This window comes from Hippocampus bargibanti, linkage group LG03 (genome assembly GCF_051943395.1).
Source record: "Hippocampus bargibanti isolate YZ-2025 linkage group LG03, ASM5194339v1, whole genome shotgun sequence".
Taxonomy (NCBI): domain Eukaryota; kingdom Metazoa; phylum Chordata; class Actinopteri; order Syngnathiformes; family Syngnathidae; genus Hippocampus; species Hippocampus bargibanti.
Window position 1 is genome coordinate 3,474,764 of NC_142736.1, and position 17,039 is coordinate 3,491,802.

Below are 17,039 nucleotides of genomic sequence, written 5' to 3' on the forward strand. Positions count from 1 at the left end.
CGCTACAAAAGGTAAACGTACATCATCCGGTGACTGTAAAGTGTACTTGAGAGTTTTGAAAGGCGCTTAGAAATTAAATGTATTATTATTATTATTATTATTAAAAGCATCGTGGAAAAGGAGTTCACGTGGCTTGTAGCAGACGACGCAACGCAAACATTGCATTGTGGAAAATGACGAACAGTGTACAACTGGAGCAAAATCATCAGCAAGGGATATTTATGATAAATTAAGCAAGGGAGCATTTGTGGTAGGTACAGCCTAAATAAAAACAACCCATAATACTTTGCAATAATGTTTTTTTTCGCGATTAGTCGTCTTATTGTGTTTCGAGTTGTGAAAAATGGGGCAGGAAACTTTATGGCAACTTTTCAGAGTTGTCTGCCCTGGTGTCCGCTAACGAGCTCTACTGAGCTCATTTGACAAAGATTCCACAGCATATAGCTATATTTTACGTTTTATGACTTGCGCTGAATATTTTGTAAGTCTTGTTTTTGAGTTGGTGACGAGTCCGTACGTGACGTCACTAAAGGAACGCCCCTGACAGAAAAAAAAGACGCATTGTTGCGGTCCTTCCATCACGTCAATGTATTTTGCTGTACTTGTTTGGTCTGGGGACCTCGTGTTGCACCCAAAAGCCGCCAGAAGAGGGCGTCCAAGCGCCATATAAGGAATTTATCAGCCTGTGGAAACGGAGGTGGCCACTGGAGGTTGCCATTTTGTGCCTCTTTTTTTGGCTGAGAGATTTTCCCCCAATGTTGCCTCAAAAAGGCACGGAATAAATTCTTTAATGGATTGCAAACATGTATGCTTTCCTCTTCAGAACTATTTGAATCATATTTATAACTGGATGAGTAACAAGAAAGCATATTCTCCGAATCTGAAGCCATTGTTTTGATTCTGCAGCAATGCAAGGCGTCTTGGCGTGACGTCACAATACTGGGGGCGGGACCTTCTGAAACTGGCCATTTTTTTTGCAGATTTTGGACACTTGAAGTCATTTTTATTGGTGTTTTGCATTTGACTAAAAATATCATGCGTGTTTTGGGTATTTTAGATGCTATAAAACGTTTTTCTGGTGTCAGTTAAAAAACAAAAAAGTGACGTCGGTTGTCCTTTAAGTATTAGCGGTAAAGGAGGGTGTCAGAGGGATGAACGTGACCATGTTGCCCTCTGTTTTTTTTTTTAATACAGTGATACCTTGGCTTACGAACTTAAAGAAAATGTGTGTAAGGCAAAGAGTGTGTCTTCGAAACATTAATTTCCCCTAGGAAACCATTAAAAATGAGAATAATCCGTTTCCAGGTCCCCATAAAACATAATTATCTACTAAATAAGCCTTAAAGGACAACCGACACCATTTTTTTTGTTTCTTAACTATCATCAGAAAAACGTTTTATAGCATCTAAAATACCCAAAACACCAATACAAATGACTTAAAGTGTCCCAAAACTGCCACAAAATGAGCTCGGAACTGGGGAGATTCAGAAAGTCCCATCCCCTTGTTCGTGACGTCACGCCAGGATACTCCTTCACAAACTGCCTTGCTCCAGAATCAAAACAATGGCTTCAGAGAGTTCAGATCGGAAGAAGATGCTTTCTTGTTACTCATCCAGTTATGAATATGATTCAAATAGTTCTGAAGAGGAAAGCATACATGTTTGCAATCGATTAAAGAAGTCCTTCCGTATCAATTCGAGCCGTCTGGACTCCAATGTAGTGTCTCAGAAAATACACAAGATGGCGCCCAAGCTACGTTGAAAATGGGCTGATTTGTCCGCTGGGAATGTGTGTCAACTAGTATCAAATAATAGTCTTGGTGCAACACACAACGATTCACCATCGCGTTATTTATGCGTTTTCCTTCTAATTTCGCCATCAACACGGATCATCACAAAGTTTTCTGACTAAACAAATTACAAAATTGTGTGCCGCTTTCTCGGTCAGAGGCGTTCCTTCAGTGACGTCACGTCAGGAATCGTCATCAACTTAAAAATAAGACTTCCTGAATATTCAGTGCGAGTGAGTCTTAAAAGGTAAAATATAGCCGTAGAAGCTTTGTCAAATACGCTTTGTAGAAGTGATTTGAAGCGATTTTCCAAATTATGGACGCAACTTGTCCGCAGGTGTCGGTTGTCCTTTACAACTCAATGTTCTTTGGAATTCGAGTGACAATGACAAAAACCCTGGCATCGGAGTAAGCACAGTTTTACACGTCTGGCAGTCAAAGACTTAACGACAAGCTCCTTTACCCTCGGTTTCCTCAAGTTGGAGTCCTTTTTTCACTCCTATTCTTTCTTTCGGCAGGTACCTTTGAGGTTCTGAGGAGGCAGGCGGAGAACCACACCAACGCCCTGATACGGGAGTACTACGGCGACATGGCTGCTCAGGCCGAAGGTCCCGTGGGCGAACTTTTCACCGATATGAGTCTCTTCCTGCTCGGATCTGAGCTCAACGTTGAAGACTTTGTCCAAAGATTTTTTGATACTCTCTTCCCGACGGTCTACAACCATTTGGTCAACCCGGGTCCCGGTGACCTCTCGGCGGGTTACACCGAGTGCGTAAGGTCATCGGGACGCGACGTGAGGCCATTCGGCGGGACGCCCGCTTTACTGGCCGATCAGATTGCTCGTTCTGGGATGTCGGCTAAGCTTCTGGTTCAAGCTTTGCACCTCGGCATTGAAGTCATCAACACCACGGACTACTTGCGGTTGAGTCGCGAGTGCCGAAAGGCCTTGCTCAAGATGCATTACTGCCCCCATTGCCAGGTAGCGTTCAACCCCCTCCCAAATCTGTTGATTGATTCCAACTAGTGATGGGTAGATGAGGCATCCTGTATCGTTTCGACACAGTGGCACACTGTGTTGACACTGTGTTGACACTGTGTTGACACTGTGTTGACACTGTGTTGCTGAATACTGACACCCGGTGGACTTGCATGAAACATTTGACAGGGTCATATGACACTGATCTGTCAACACACATTTTAATCTTTGCAAGGTACGTAATCCTGAAAATAAGTAGATAAATACATAACTAAACAAATAGATAAATTGTTAAATAAAGAAATAAATGAATACATACATTGGTGAATAGGAAAATAAATAAATACATACAGTGAAACCTCGGTTTACAAACCCATTGGCTTACCAATTTTTCGGGTTACGAACGTTACATTTATGAACATTTCACCTTGGCATACGAACTATTTTTCGGGATACACACGGAGCGCCACAATGAGTGATGTGTCGTTCGCGAACGAGCCTGTTCTCCTAACAAGATAATGGCAGCCAGCTTGTTTTGGTCCTCTATTCCCCGCCCCCAGTCTTCGGTTAAAGCCACGTGATTGGTCGAGAACGCAGTAGTGAGGGGAGGTGCTTTAAACATTAAAGAGACAGGCAGACGACAGAGAGAGAGTGACAAAATGGATAGAAAACAGTGAAATTTGGACTCAACTTTGATAGTTCAAAGGCAGAGTGTAGACTGCAAGGTTAAATCAGGCTCCACAAATAACCCGCACAAGCCATCTGTACACTTGATGCAAAAAGCCACATTCCTAATCAAGTGTTTAATGCTGATGAAACCGGCCACTCCATTCCATCAAGCCATCAACGACCATCACAAAGGTAAATAAAATGACTTTATTATACAGTACAGTTTATTTCTTTAATCATAATACCATAGCACATTTATTATACATAAAATAAGGTCTATTTTGTGTAGTTTTAAGGCTTAGAAAAGTAGAAAATGATGTTTTATGGGGACCTGGTAACGGATTATTCTCATTTTAATGGTCTCCTATGGGAAATAAATTTTTGGGATATACACTTTTTGCCTGACACACCCTCTCTGGGAAAACAATGAAGTTTGTAAGCCAAGGTATCAGTATATTTCTTTCAACGCAATGACGACGTAATCCCCAAAAGGTTAACAATGACGTCATAATGAACGCACCAGTTCCCATAGCAACAGTAGTTCCGGTCGTGGTCAGGTGACTTTCTTAAAGCGGGATTTGCCCTGGAAGTGCCGCTGGACCCATCACTAATTCGAAGCAATTCAGACTCCTCCGCCATTTTTTATTGATAATTTTTTTGGGGGTTTGTTCCATAGGGTTTAACTCAGTCCAAACCCTGCATGGGATATTGCCTCAATGTCATGCGGGGCTGCTTAGCAAGTATGGCGGAGATCGACGTCCACTGGAGGGAGTTTGTCCACTCACTGGAGGACCTGTCGGCTCGGATGCACGGAGCGCAGGATTTGGAGCAAGTGCTTCTGGGAATTCACACGCTGTTGCGTGACGCCGTCGGATTGGCGGGGAAAGACAAAGCCCGGATCGACACACAGGTCAGATCCTCTCAGAGAAGGGATTTACTTTTTATCAAGGAACAAAAGGTCATCTCCAGAATTATTTTATATATATATATATATATATATATATATATATATATATATATATATATATATATATATATATATATATATATATATATATATATATATATATTTAATATGAGAAATTATAAAACATGTTTATATACGCTTATTAAAACGATCTATTGCTATCTTAATTAGTAGTTCTTAAATGTTCTTAGCCCGCTTAGAAATAAAATGTATTATTATTCTTATTATTCTTATTCTTATTATTATTATTAATAATATTATTGTTATTATTGTTATTTTTATTATTGTTATTGCTATTACTACTATTACTGTTATTACTATTACAGTGAGACCTCAACTTACAAACACCTTAACTTACAAACTTTTTGTCTTACAAACGTCAAATTTATACAAATTAAACCTTATAATAAGCACTATTTTCATAATACACACCCACCACGGCTGGCGGAGTGATCTTCGGCGGAAGCACACGACCGAACAGCACCAGAGGTTGTTACCAACAGTCCTTATGGAAGGTGACTCTCCTTCCATAAGCCATCAACGACCATCAAAAAGGTCAATAAAACTTTAGTTTACAGCGCAGTTTATTTCTTTAATTACAGTCCTCGTGTAATGCGCCTCTCTTTCCAAACAGAAATTACCTTCGACCTCCAACGCCATTCCATCAAGCCATAAATGACCATCACAAATGTAAATAAAGTGACTTTATGATACAATGCAGTGTATTTCTTTCATTACAATACAATAGCACATTTATTATACATAGAATAAGGTATGTTGTGTGTAGTTAAGGCTTATTTAGTTGAAAAGTATATTATGGAAACCCGGGAACGGATTATTGCCATTTTAATGGTTTCCTATGGGAATTTTTTTTTGAGAAGTTCGTAAGTTGAGGTCTCACTGTATAACTATTATTATGGTTATTATTATGGTTGTGATGATGATGATTATTATTGTTATTATTGTTAATAGTAGTATTAGTAGTAATACTAGTCCATTATTATTATTATTATTATTATTATTAGTAGTAGTAGTAGGAGTATTATATAATTATTAGTACTATTATTATTATCATTACGATTATTATGATTAGGATTATTATTATTAGTAGTAGTAGGAGTAGATTATTATTATTATTATTATTATTATTAGTAGTAGTAGTAGTAGCAGTATTATATAATTATTAGTACTATTATTATTATTATCATTACGATTATTATGATTAGGATTATTATTATTCGTAGTAGTAGGAGTAGATTATTATTATTATTATTATTATTATTATTAGTAGTAGTAGTAGTAGTAGTAGTAGTGTTATATACTATGACTACTACTAATTAAGATTTTTTATAATAATATTATTTTATAATAATAATGATAATGATGATGATGATGCTAAAGGTGCTTATAAATAAAATGTCTTCTTCCTCTTCTTCTTCTTCTTCTTATTTTATTATTAATAATAATATTCTTATTATTATGACTGTAATCAGATGATACATCGCCTAATAATAAAGCGGCAGTGGATCCAAACATCTGTTTGCGACATTTTAACAAATTCAACCTAAAAAAAAACAACGTATTTTTAACCATTTTTTCTGTAAAAAAAAACGCCCCTCTTGAGTCTCTGCATCTCATCTCATGATTACATACAATATCTCCCTCTGGTGGCCACCTAGTGACATTGTAACCTAAATACTGACACGAACCAGGAAAAGCTTAACTTTGCATCGCAGCCACCGTGTTCGCAGTCAATCACGATTCACATCCATTTCTGCCTCCCCAAAAAAGAGTATCAGGAGTTCCTCATCCACCTTCTAAACTAACAAGTGTCTGTTTTTGTGTTGTTTTGTGTGTTGTTACAGTTGCACAAACTGTGCGGGCCTCCTCGCAGGGTCCCCCTGCTGACTGTCAGCATCCAGCATGGCCGCCAGGGATCAGTCCTTTTTAAAACTACAATCAAAGCGTCAGATGACTCACTTGCTGTGAAGAGAGGGCAAGTACAAAAAAAGAAAATAATAATAATAATACTACTAATACTACTACTAATACTCACACTCATACTACTACTAATACTACTACTAATACTAACACTACTACTACTACTACTACTACTACTAATAATAATACTTTTACGACTAGCACGACTAATACTACTAATACTACGACTACTACTACTACTACTACTACTACTAATACTACTACTACTACTGCTAGTACTACCACTATTAACACTAGCACTACTACTACTAACACTACTACTACTAATACTGTCATGATCTGGTTGGCGACCAACGGGGGACGCTGTCGGCCCCACCTGCACCTGCACAGGTGCTGGTCGTCCCGATCAGATTGGCGACCAGCGGGTAGAGACGTCAGCCCTGCCGGCAGCCTCGCAGGTGCTGGTCGTTATAATCAATAACACTTAAAAGGACACCTGGCACGATCATCCAGTGCCGATTCATTGTTTGTTTGCTGCTTGGTTGCAGCATGCATTGTGTACGTGTTTGTTTAACCTTGGCGGACTTTTACTTTTGGTCTTCTTTTGCTACTTTGTATTTTTTCCATTCAGATCATTTTGATGTTTTACATTTTGTTCCTGCTGACTTTATTTTAATACAATTTGTCAAACAACCTCCTGCTCCCTCCTGCCTGCTTTTTGGGATCCGAACCCGCCATCACCACCTCGCAAACCGTGACAAATACTAGTAATACTACTACTACTACTGCTACTAATACTAATACTACTACTACTACTACTAATACTACTAGTACTACTAATACTAATAATACTAATAATACTATTACTATTACGACTAGCACTACTACTACTACTACTCTCAAGTACTACTACTACTACTACTACTACTACTACTACTATTAATAATAATAAAAAACATGACATGAGTATGCCTGTATCATGTTTTTTTTTCTGTCAGCATGTTGACTGGATGATGCACCTGTCAATCAGCTTTTCAATGTATTTTTATAGGGAATTTTTGAACAGTCTCCGCCTCTACCGGACATACTACGGAGGTCTCGCAGATCAACTCTGTGTCACTGAGCTGGCCTCGGATGATGGGATGTCCTGCTGGAATGGAACCAGCATTGTAAAAAGGTATGAGTCAATATTACACAGTTTTTTATATATATATATATATATATATATATATATATATATATATATATATATATATATATATATATATTGGATGTACCTTTATTTGTGGAGAAATTTCACAGCAGCAAACGTTATGAAAAGGAAGAGGAAAGGAAAGAAAGAAGTAGAAAATCAATACAGGAGCTGTCACACTCTTGCGGCGCCATCTTGCAGTAAAAAAATATATATATATATCAATATTTTTTTTAAAATTTGACTTCAAGAAGATATATATATATGTGTGTGTATGTATGTGTGTTTATGTGTGTATATACATTTTTACACACATATTTACACATGCATATTTACACACACACATTTACACACGCATATTTACACACACACATTTACACACGCATATTTACACACACACACATTTACACACACATTTATACACACATATTTATACACACGTATATATGTATACACACATATATATATATATATATATATATATATATATATATATATATATATATATATATATATATATATATATATATATATATATATATATATATGCGCACATTTATACACACATTTATACACACATGTACACACACATATACACACATTTATACACATATATACACACGTACAGTATATACACATGTATACGCACATATATACACACATACAGTATATACACACACATACATTATATAGACACATACAGTATAAACACACACATATATACGCACGCATATATACGCACATTTATACACACGTATACACGCCCATATACACATATATACACACATGTACACATATATATTCACACATATTTACACACATACAGTAAAGTCTCGTTATATCGATATTCAAGGGAGTCCGAAAAAATATCGATATAACCGGGACTATCGATATATCCGACCCTCTTTGCATGTAATTTTTTCCGTGCGTGCATAGAAATAGTATCGATATAACCGGGAATATCGATATATCCGATATCGATATAACGAGACTTTACTGTATATAACCCCCTTTCAAATTGCCGCTGTGGACTGCAAATTTCCCCATTGTGGGACGAATAAAGGTTTTCTGATTCTGATACACACATACATACAGAACAAATAAAGCTTCACGAATTGAAGCTTCACGAAGTACTTCTCATTCTGGACTCCTTTAGATGGCAGTGTTGGTTTTAAAATGCACTGGAACTTTAAATCATATCCATGAGACCAGCTTTTATTTTGAAACCAAGAGCATCATATAGAGTTGGGGAATAAAATATGGCAAGTGCTTCATGAAGCTTCATTTTCCATTTATATTGAAATCTATGTACAGTCGAGATTCATATGAAAGATTGTTCTCGTAGCGACTGGCTGATGCTGACCTAACCTCAGCGGAGGTTCTACTGTATTATCTCAACGGTCTTTCATACTGTGACAGCTTCAATATTGCTTCATCTACGCCGTGTCGGAGGTTCGCTAGCGTGTCATCTTCTTGACACGAGTGGGTCCTTTACAGACTGAGCCGTTTCGTATCCACAGCCTCCGTCACCCCCAAAGATGACAGTGATGTCGGATCCCTCGATGACGCGGACATAGATCTTCGCTTATTAAACGCTCGTGATGTGGAGCGGACAAACTGGCATCGGTTAGCGTCCTTGTCTCCCATGACATCACGGCGCTGTGTCACATCTCATTTATCTGGGCTGGCTTGCTACGCTGCACTTGCTAGTCGGGGTTCGGTGCTCTCCTGTAAAGCCGTGACGTGATGGTGGTTCAAGTGAGTACAGAGCTAGCGCTACGCTAGTTCTATGCTAAATTGAAAAGAACCACCGTATAGTTAGATTTGGGTTACTGTTGAGGGATTTCATAATAATAATAATAATAATAATAATAATAATAATAATAATAATAATAATAATAATAATAATAATAATACATTTCATTTATAAGCGCCTTTCAAAACTCTCAAGGTCACTTTCCAGTCGCATGATTTTTTTTTTTCTGTGGGTGAGCAGCGGCAGCCACACACGCCCGCGTTCACTCAACCTGGAAGTAACTCAAATAGATAGAAAGCTAGCTAGCCAGATAAGCTACTACTACTACTACTACTACTACTAATAATACTAATAATAAGTAGTGGAGAAATTTACGTTTACATTAATAATAATAATAATAATAATAATACATTTCATTTATAAGCGCCTTTCAAAACTCTCAAGGTCACTTTCCAGTCGCATGATTTTTTTTTTTCTGTGGGTGAGCAGCGGCAGCCACACACGCCCGCGTTCACTCAACCTGGAAGTAACTCAAATAGATAGAAAGCTAGCTAGCCAGATAAGCTAATACTACTACTACTACTACTAATAATAATAATAATACTAATAATAAGTAGTGGAGAAATTTACATTTACATTAATAATAATAATAATAATAATAATACATTTCATTTATAAGCGCCTTTCAAAACTCTCAAGGTCACTTTCCAGTTGCATGATTTTTTTTTTTTCTGTGGGTGAGCAGCGGCAGCCACACACGCCCGCGTTCACTCAACCTGGAAGTAACTCAAATAGATAGAAAGCTAGCTAGCCAGATAAGCTAATACTACTACTACTAATAATAATACTAATAATAAGTAGTGGAGAAATTTACATTTACATTAATAATATTAATAATAATAATAATACATTATATTTTAAGCACCTTTCAAAGCTCTCAAGGACACTTTACAGTCACAGACAAGCATAGGTACTATAATAAAGAAAATATAATCACAAAATAGAATACAATAAATAAAATACAATTATAAAAAGAGAAAGAGCTACACAGAAAATGCAATTTTAAATAGGTGGATTCAGAAAGTCCCGCCCCCTTGTTCGTGACGTCACTCCTTCACAAACTGCCTTGCTCCAGAATCAAAACAATGGCATTTGCCTCAGGTTTTCATTTTCGCTGTGCGTTATTATAAAGAGACAAGCAGATAAGGCTTTTTGGTGAGAACGGCGACTCAATTGTTGTCAAATCTGCGCTATAACCGTTAGCGGACGAGTAGCATGGAAACATCAATGAGTGGCTGGGAGTCAACGCAAGCTGCCACAAATGCAAGAAATAACCTCCCGCCGATGGGTCATAAGCCAACGTCCACAGAGAGAAGGGGAATAGAAGTCAGTGCCGCACGGTGGCTTGATTTACACGAGCTTAGCGAGGCCTCGGCGACCTCAAACGATTGCTTTGGGTCCCCGCATGAGTCTCAAATCTGTAATTGTGTGCGTGTGCGTGTGTGTGTGTGTGTGTGTGTGTGTGTGTGTGTGTGTGTGTGTGTGTGTGTGTGTGTGTGTGTGTGTGTGTGTGTGTGTGTTTGGACGCCTCTCACAACAAATGGTCGTGCGCTGCGGCGCAAATTACTTTCTGGTCTTAAAGTCGTGCTGGGAACAACTTTGTCTTGCTTAATAATAATAATAATAATAATGATAATAATGATGATGATGACGATAATGATAATCATCATAATAATAATCATAATAATAATCATAGTAGTAATAATAGTAGTAATAGTAGTAGTAGTAATAGTAATAGTAGTATTACTATATTAGCTATCTATTCGCTAGCTATTAACTATCTATTTGCTAACTAATGTCTATCTATTCGCTAGCTAATAGCTATCTATTCGCTGGCTATTGGCTCTCTGCTTGCTATTGGCTCTCTGTTTGCTGGCTGTTGGCTATCTATTTGCTAGCTATTAGCTAGCTATTCACTAGCTATAGGCTCTCTATTCACTAGCTATTAGCTATTCGCTGGCTATTAGCTATCTATTCGCTAGCTATTAACTATCTATTTGCTAACTAATGTCTATTCGCTAGCTAATAGCTATCTATTCGCTGGCTATTGGCTCTCTGCTTGCTATTGGCTCTCTGTTTGCTGGCTGTTGGCTATCTATTTGTTAGCTATTAGCTAGCTATTCACTAGCTATAGGCTCTCTATTCACTAGCTATTATCTATTCGCTGGCTATTAGCTATCTATTCGCTAGCTATTAACTATCTATTTGCTAACTAATGTCTATTCGCTAGCTAATAGCTATCTATTCGCTGGCTATTGGCTCTCTGCTTGCTATTGGCTCTCTGTTTGCTGGCTGTTGGCTATCTATTTGCTAGCTATTAGCTAGCTATTCACTAGCTATAGGCTCTGTATTCACTATCTATTAGCTATTCGCTGGCTATTAGCTATCTATTCGCTAGCTATTAACTATCTATTTGCTAACTAATGTCTATTCGCTAGCTAATAGCTATCTATTCGCTGGCTATTGGCTCTCTGCTTGCTATTGGCTCTCTGTTTGCTGGCTGTTGGCTATCTATTTGTTAGCTATTAGCTAGCTATTCACTAGCTATAGGCTCTGTATTCACTAGCTATTAGCTATTCGCTGGCTATTAGCTATCTATTCGCTAGCTATTAACTATCTATTTGCTAACTAATGTCTATTCGCTAGCTAATAGCTATCTATTCGCTGGCTATTGGCTCTCTGCTTGCTATTGGCTCTCTGTTTGCTGGCTGTTGGCTATCTATTTGCTAGCTATTAGCTAGCTATTCACTAGCTATAGGCTCTCTATTCACTAGCTATTAGCTATTCGCTGGCTATTAGCTATCTATTCGCTAGCTATTAACTATCTATTTGCTAACTAATGTCTATCTATTCGCTAGCTAATAGCTATCTATTCGCTGGCTATTGGCTATCTATTTGCTAGCTATTAGCTATCTATTCACTAGCTATAGGCTCTCTATTCACTAGCTATTAGCTATTCGCTGGCTAATGGCTATCTATTCGCTGGTTATTAACTATCTATTCGCTGGCTATTGGCTCTCTGTTTGCTTGCTATTGGCTCTCTGTTTGCTGGCTGTTGGCTATCTATTTGCTAGCTATTAGCTATCTATTCACTAGCTATAGGCTCTCTATTCACTAGCTATTAGCTATTCGCTGGCTAATGGCTATCTATTCGCTGGTTATTAACTATCTATTCGCTGGCTATTGGCTCTCTGTTTGCTTGCTATTGGCTCTCTGTTTGCTGGCTGTTGGCTATCTATTTGCTAGCTATTAGCTATCTATTCACTAGCTATAGGCTCTCTATTCACTAGCTATTAGCTATTCGCTGGCTAATGGCTATCTATTCGCTGGTTATTAACTATCTATTCGCTGGCTATTGGCTCTCTGTTTGCTTGCTATTGGCTCTCTGTTTGCTGGCTGTTGGCTATCTATTTGCTAGCTATTAGCTAGCTATTCACTAGCTATAGGCTCTCTATTCACTAGCTATTAGCTATTTGCTGGCTAATGGCTATCTATTCGCTGGTTATTAACTATCTATTCGCTGGCTATTGGCTCTCTGTTTGCTTGCTATTGGCTCTCTGTTTGCTGGCTGTTGGCTATCTATTTGCTAGCTATTAGCTAACTATTCACTAGCTATAGGCTCTCTATTCACTAGCTATTAGCTATTTGCTGGCTAACGGCTAGCTATTCGCTGGCTATTAACTATCTATTCGCCTGCTAATGGATATCCATTTGCTAGCTATTAGCTATCTATTCGCTAGCTAGCTAACTTGCTATGTATTTTTTGAGTTACTTCGGGGTTGAGTTGCGTGTGGTTGCCGTTGCTCACCCACAGAAAAAAACTTATCCTGTGACTGTAAAGTGAACTTGAGAGTTTTGAAAGGCGTTTAGAATCAATCAAATGTATTATTATTATTATTATTATTATTATTTTATTATTATTATTACAACAGCTGAAGCTGGGACAAAGCGCTAACATGAAAGAAAGGGAAACACTGCCCCCTTGAGGAAAATAAAAACATTGACAGAGGCCATGGCCAGCGCTTTATCGGCACCCATGAAAAAAAAACTGAAACCCGAACAAGAAGCATGATGCGGCGGAGGGTTATTTGTATTACAATCACACTTTTTAATGCATTTTTTTTTTTTTTTTGCGGATTTCTAACCACTTTGAGAAGCCGAATTAAATTAAAATGTTGTTTTTGAATGAACCCAACAGGCGGAAAGAGAGTTCAAAATAGAACACCTTTCAGCCTCTGTGAAAGGAGGCTGTCCTCGCCTCATCTGAAAGGTTAACGCATTCCCACATGCTTGAACTATCCGTCATGGATACGACACACACACACACACACACACACACACACACACACACACACATACACACACACACACACACACACACACACACACACACACACACACATACACACACACACACACACACACACACGCAGAAGAAATAGCTGGAGGCCATGAATCTGCCTCTTTTTTGTGAGTACACACTTCCCCCCCCCCCCCAACATGTCACTTAAAGAGACAAAGAAAAATAGCAAAATCCAACCACCATATTGCCCTTGTGGGGTGACAAAGATAAACTAACTAGCTTCCATCGTGGGAAAAGAACTCTCAGGACCCACATTTACTTGCTAATTCACGCTCAAGTCTCACCGGATTTTGGTTTTTCATACTTGGGTGCCGATAAAGCGCTAGCCAGACCTCTGTGAATGTTTTTATTCCCTTCCACAAGGGGGCAGAATTTCCCTTTTTTTCCCATGTTAGCGCTTTGTTCCAGCTTTAGCTGTTGTTAAAGCGCTATATCAACCAATATATATGTATTGCATTTTGTACATCCGCCCCCATTTCAAGCTCATATAACTCCAGACCTATATCACTTAGGAATTAACTTTCTGATGAAAGAAGATATTCTAAGGTTTCTTACGCTGCATTGAATGTGTATGTAGTCCTAAAAATAAATATTCTGTGGGTGCTGGAATTCCAGTGACAATGACAAAAACCCTGGCACTGGAGTGGACACATTTTTGCACATTGTCTGGCAGTCAATGAGTTAACTTTATTCCAAAGTATGCTTTTTAATTAAAAAAATCCATACAATAAGGTATATTTTGTGTAGTTTTAATGCTTAGAAAATTAGAAAGTAGAAAATCATGTTTTATGGAGACCTGGGAACGGATTATTCTCATTTTAATGGTTTCTTATGGGAAATTAATTTTTGGGATACACACTTTTCGCCTTACACACTCTGGGAACCAATTAAATTCGTAAGCCAAGATATCACTGTATGACATAGAGGGCCATTCCCAAATTAGTTTGGGTTTTGTTTTTTTGTTGCTTGGATGCTGATAAAGCGCTAGCCAGACCTCTGTCTATGTTTTGTCCCCTTCCACAAGGGGGCAGAATTTCCTTTTTTTCCATGTTAGCGCTTTATTCCAGCTTCAGCTGTTGTTAAAGCGCTATATAAACCAATATGTATGTATTGCATTGTATTTTGGACAGCCGCCCTCATTTCAAGATCAGATAACTCCAGACTCATATAATGAAGTGAAGGAAAAGTTGTGTTTTGTCAATCAACATTAAAATTAATGTTTAAAAATTCAATTAAGCTGCTTATTTGAGAGAGTTTACTGAAAAAGGGTCATTTTGACCCGACGGACACGGGGTGTGTGCAGAAAATTAGAACAACAGGAGGGTTAAAGACGTAATGCTAATGTATTATTATTATTATTATTATTATTATTATTATTAATTATCATCATTAGTATTAGTTAGAGTTAACCCTGGCGCGAATGGCTGCCGCTGCTCACCCGCACAAAAAAATCATGTGACTGTAAAGTGTCCTTGAGAGTTTTAAAAGACGCTTAGAAAATAAATGTATTATTATTATTATTATTATTTTTTATTATTATTATTTATCATCATAAGTATTATTTAGAGTGCACGCTGGCGCAAATGGCTGCCGCTGCTCACCCGCACAAAAAAATCCCGTGACTGTAAAGTGTCCTTGAGAGTTTTGAAAGGCGCTTAGAAATTAAATGTATTATTATTATTATTATTATGATTATTAGTATGAGTATCAGTATTATCATCATTATCATCATTAGTATTTGTATTTGTATTACAGTAGTATAATCATCATCATGATTATCATTAATTAATATTATTAACATTATTAAATCTTAAAAAGCCTTTGGACTTGATTTTTTTTCCGTGCTGCAGTATCAGAGGGAGACCTGCAGAGGGCGCTGCGGACTTTAGTATATGTATACGCAACCTGCCCTTTGCGGGTTGTCGCTACTTCTGTGAAACCATTTGACGGCTCGCTGATGAAATTCAAGCCAAACACGCCGCCGAATGTCCAAAGTCTCGCCTCGTACGTCTTCGCCGCCATTTTTTTGCCATGATGAATTGACCTAATTTTGAACTGCGGTCGTGTGTGTGTGTGTGTGTGTGTGTGTGTGTGTGTGGGGGGGGGGGGGGGGGGGGGGGGGGGGTGGGTTCTAGCTTTTAAACATATGCTGTCAAATATATTATGTAGAGCTGTCCTCTTAGTCACTCTCACGCGGTGAAGTAAGAAACGTCTTCATCCGCCGCACGGATGAAGCTCCGTGGAATAAATGTGGATTTAAAAGACAACCGACACCTGCGGACAAGTTGCGTCCATCATTTGTCAAATCACTACAAATGACTTCTACTGAGCGCATTTTACATGTACAGTGAGACCTCAACTTACGAACTTAAATGGTTCCCAGACAGAGTGTGTAAGGCGAAAAGTGTGTATCTCAAAAAAAAAATTCCCATAGGAAACCATTAAAATGGGAATAATCCGTTCCCGGGTTTCCATAAAATATACTTTTCAACTAAATAAGCCTTAAAACTACACACAACATACCTTATTCTATGTATAATAAATGTGCACTTGTATTGTAATGAAAGAAATACACTGCATTGTATCATAAAGTCACTTTATTTACATTTGTGATGGTCATTTATGGCTTGATGGAATGGCGTTGGAGGTCGAAGGTCAAACGGAATTGCATGAGGACTGTAATTAAAGAGATAAACTGTGCTGTGAAATAAAGTTTTATTGACCTTTTTGATGGTCGTTGATGGCTGATGGAAGGAGATCTAGTCACCTTCCATAAGGACTGTTGGTGCTGTTCGGTCGTGTGCTTCCGCCGAAGATCACTCCGCCAGCCGTGGTGGGTGTGTATTATGAAAATAGTGCTCATTTTAAGGTTTAATTTGCATAAATTTGAGGTTTGTAGGACGAAAAGTTTGTAAGTTAAGGTGTTTGTAAGTTGAGGTCTCACTGTATATTTTACCTTTTAAAACTCACGCTGAATATTCAGGAAGTCTGACCGATAAAGCGACACACAATGCATTTTGGGTATTTTTTTCGCCTGTAAACACCGTGTTGATGATGAAATTAGAAGGAAAACTCCATCAATAACTTGATTTCAATCATATTCATAACTGGATGAGTAACAAGAAAGCATTTTCTCCCAATCTGAACTCTCTGAAGCCATTGTTTTGATTCTGGAGCAAGGCAGTTTGTGAAGGAGTATCCTGGCGTGATGTCACGAACAAGGGGGCGGGACTTTCTGAATCTCGCCAGTTCCGAGCTCATTTAGGGGCAGTTTTGGGACACTTGAAGTCATTTTTATTGGTGTTTTGCATTTGACTCAAAATATC

At 38.1% G+C, this 17,039-nt stretch overlaps 1 protein-coding gene across 1 annotated transcript in view; it reads left to right on the forward strand.

Annotated features, from left to right (window-relative positions):
• The window catches only part of gpc5a (glypican 5a), a 122,140-nt gene that overhangs the window by 19,175 nt on the left and 85,926 nt on the right, over positions 1-17,039 (forward strand). Inside the window, exons 3-6 of the mRNA XM_088991527.1 lie at positions 2,308-2,768; positions 4,111-4,344; positions 6,267-6,397; positions 7,394-7,519. Coding sequence (XP_088847653.1) covers positions 2,308-2,768; positions 4,111-4,344; positions 6,267-6,397; positions 7,394-7,519 — 952 coding nt within the window. The remainder of the gene's footprint in view (positions 1-2,307; positions 2,769-4,110; positions 4,345-6,266; positions 6,398-7,393; positions 7,520-17,039) is intronic.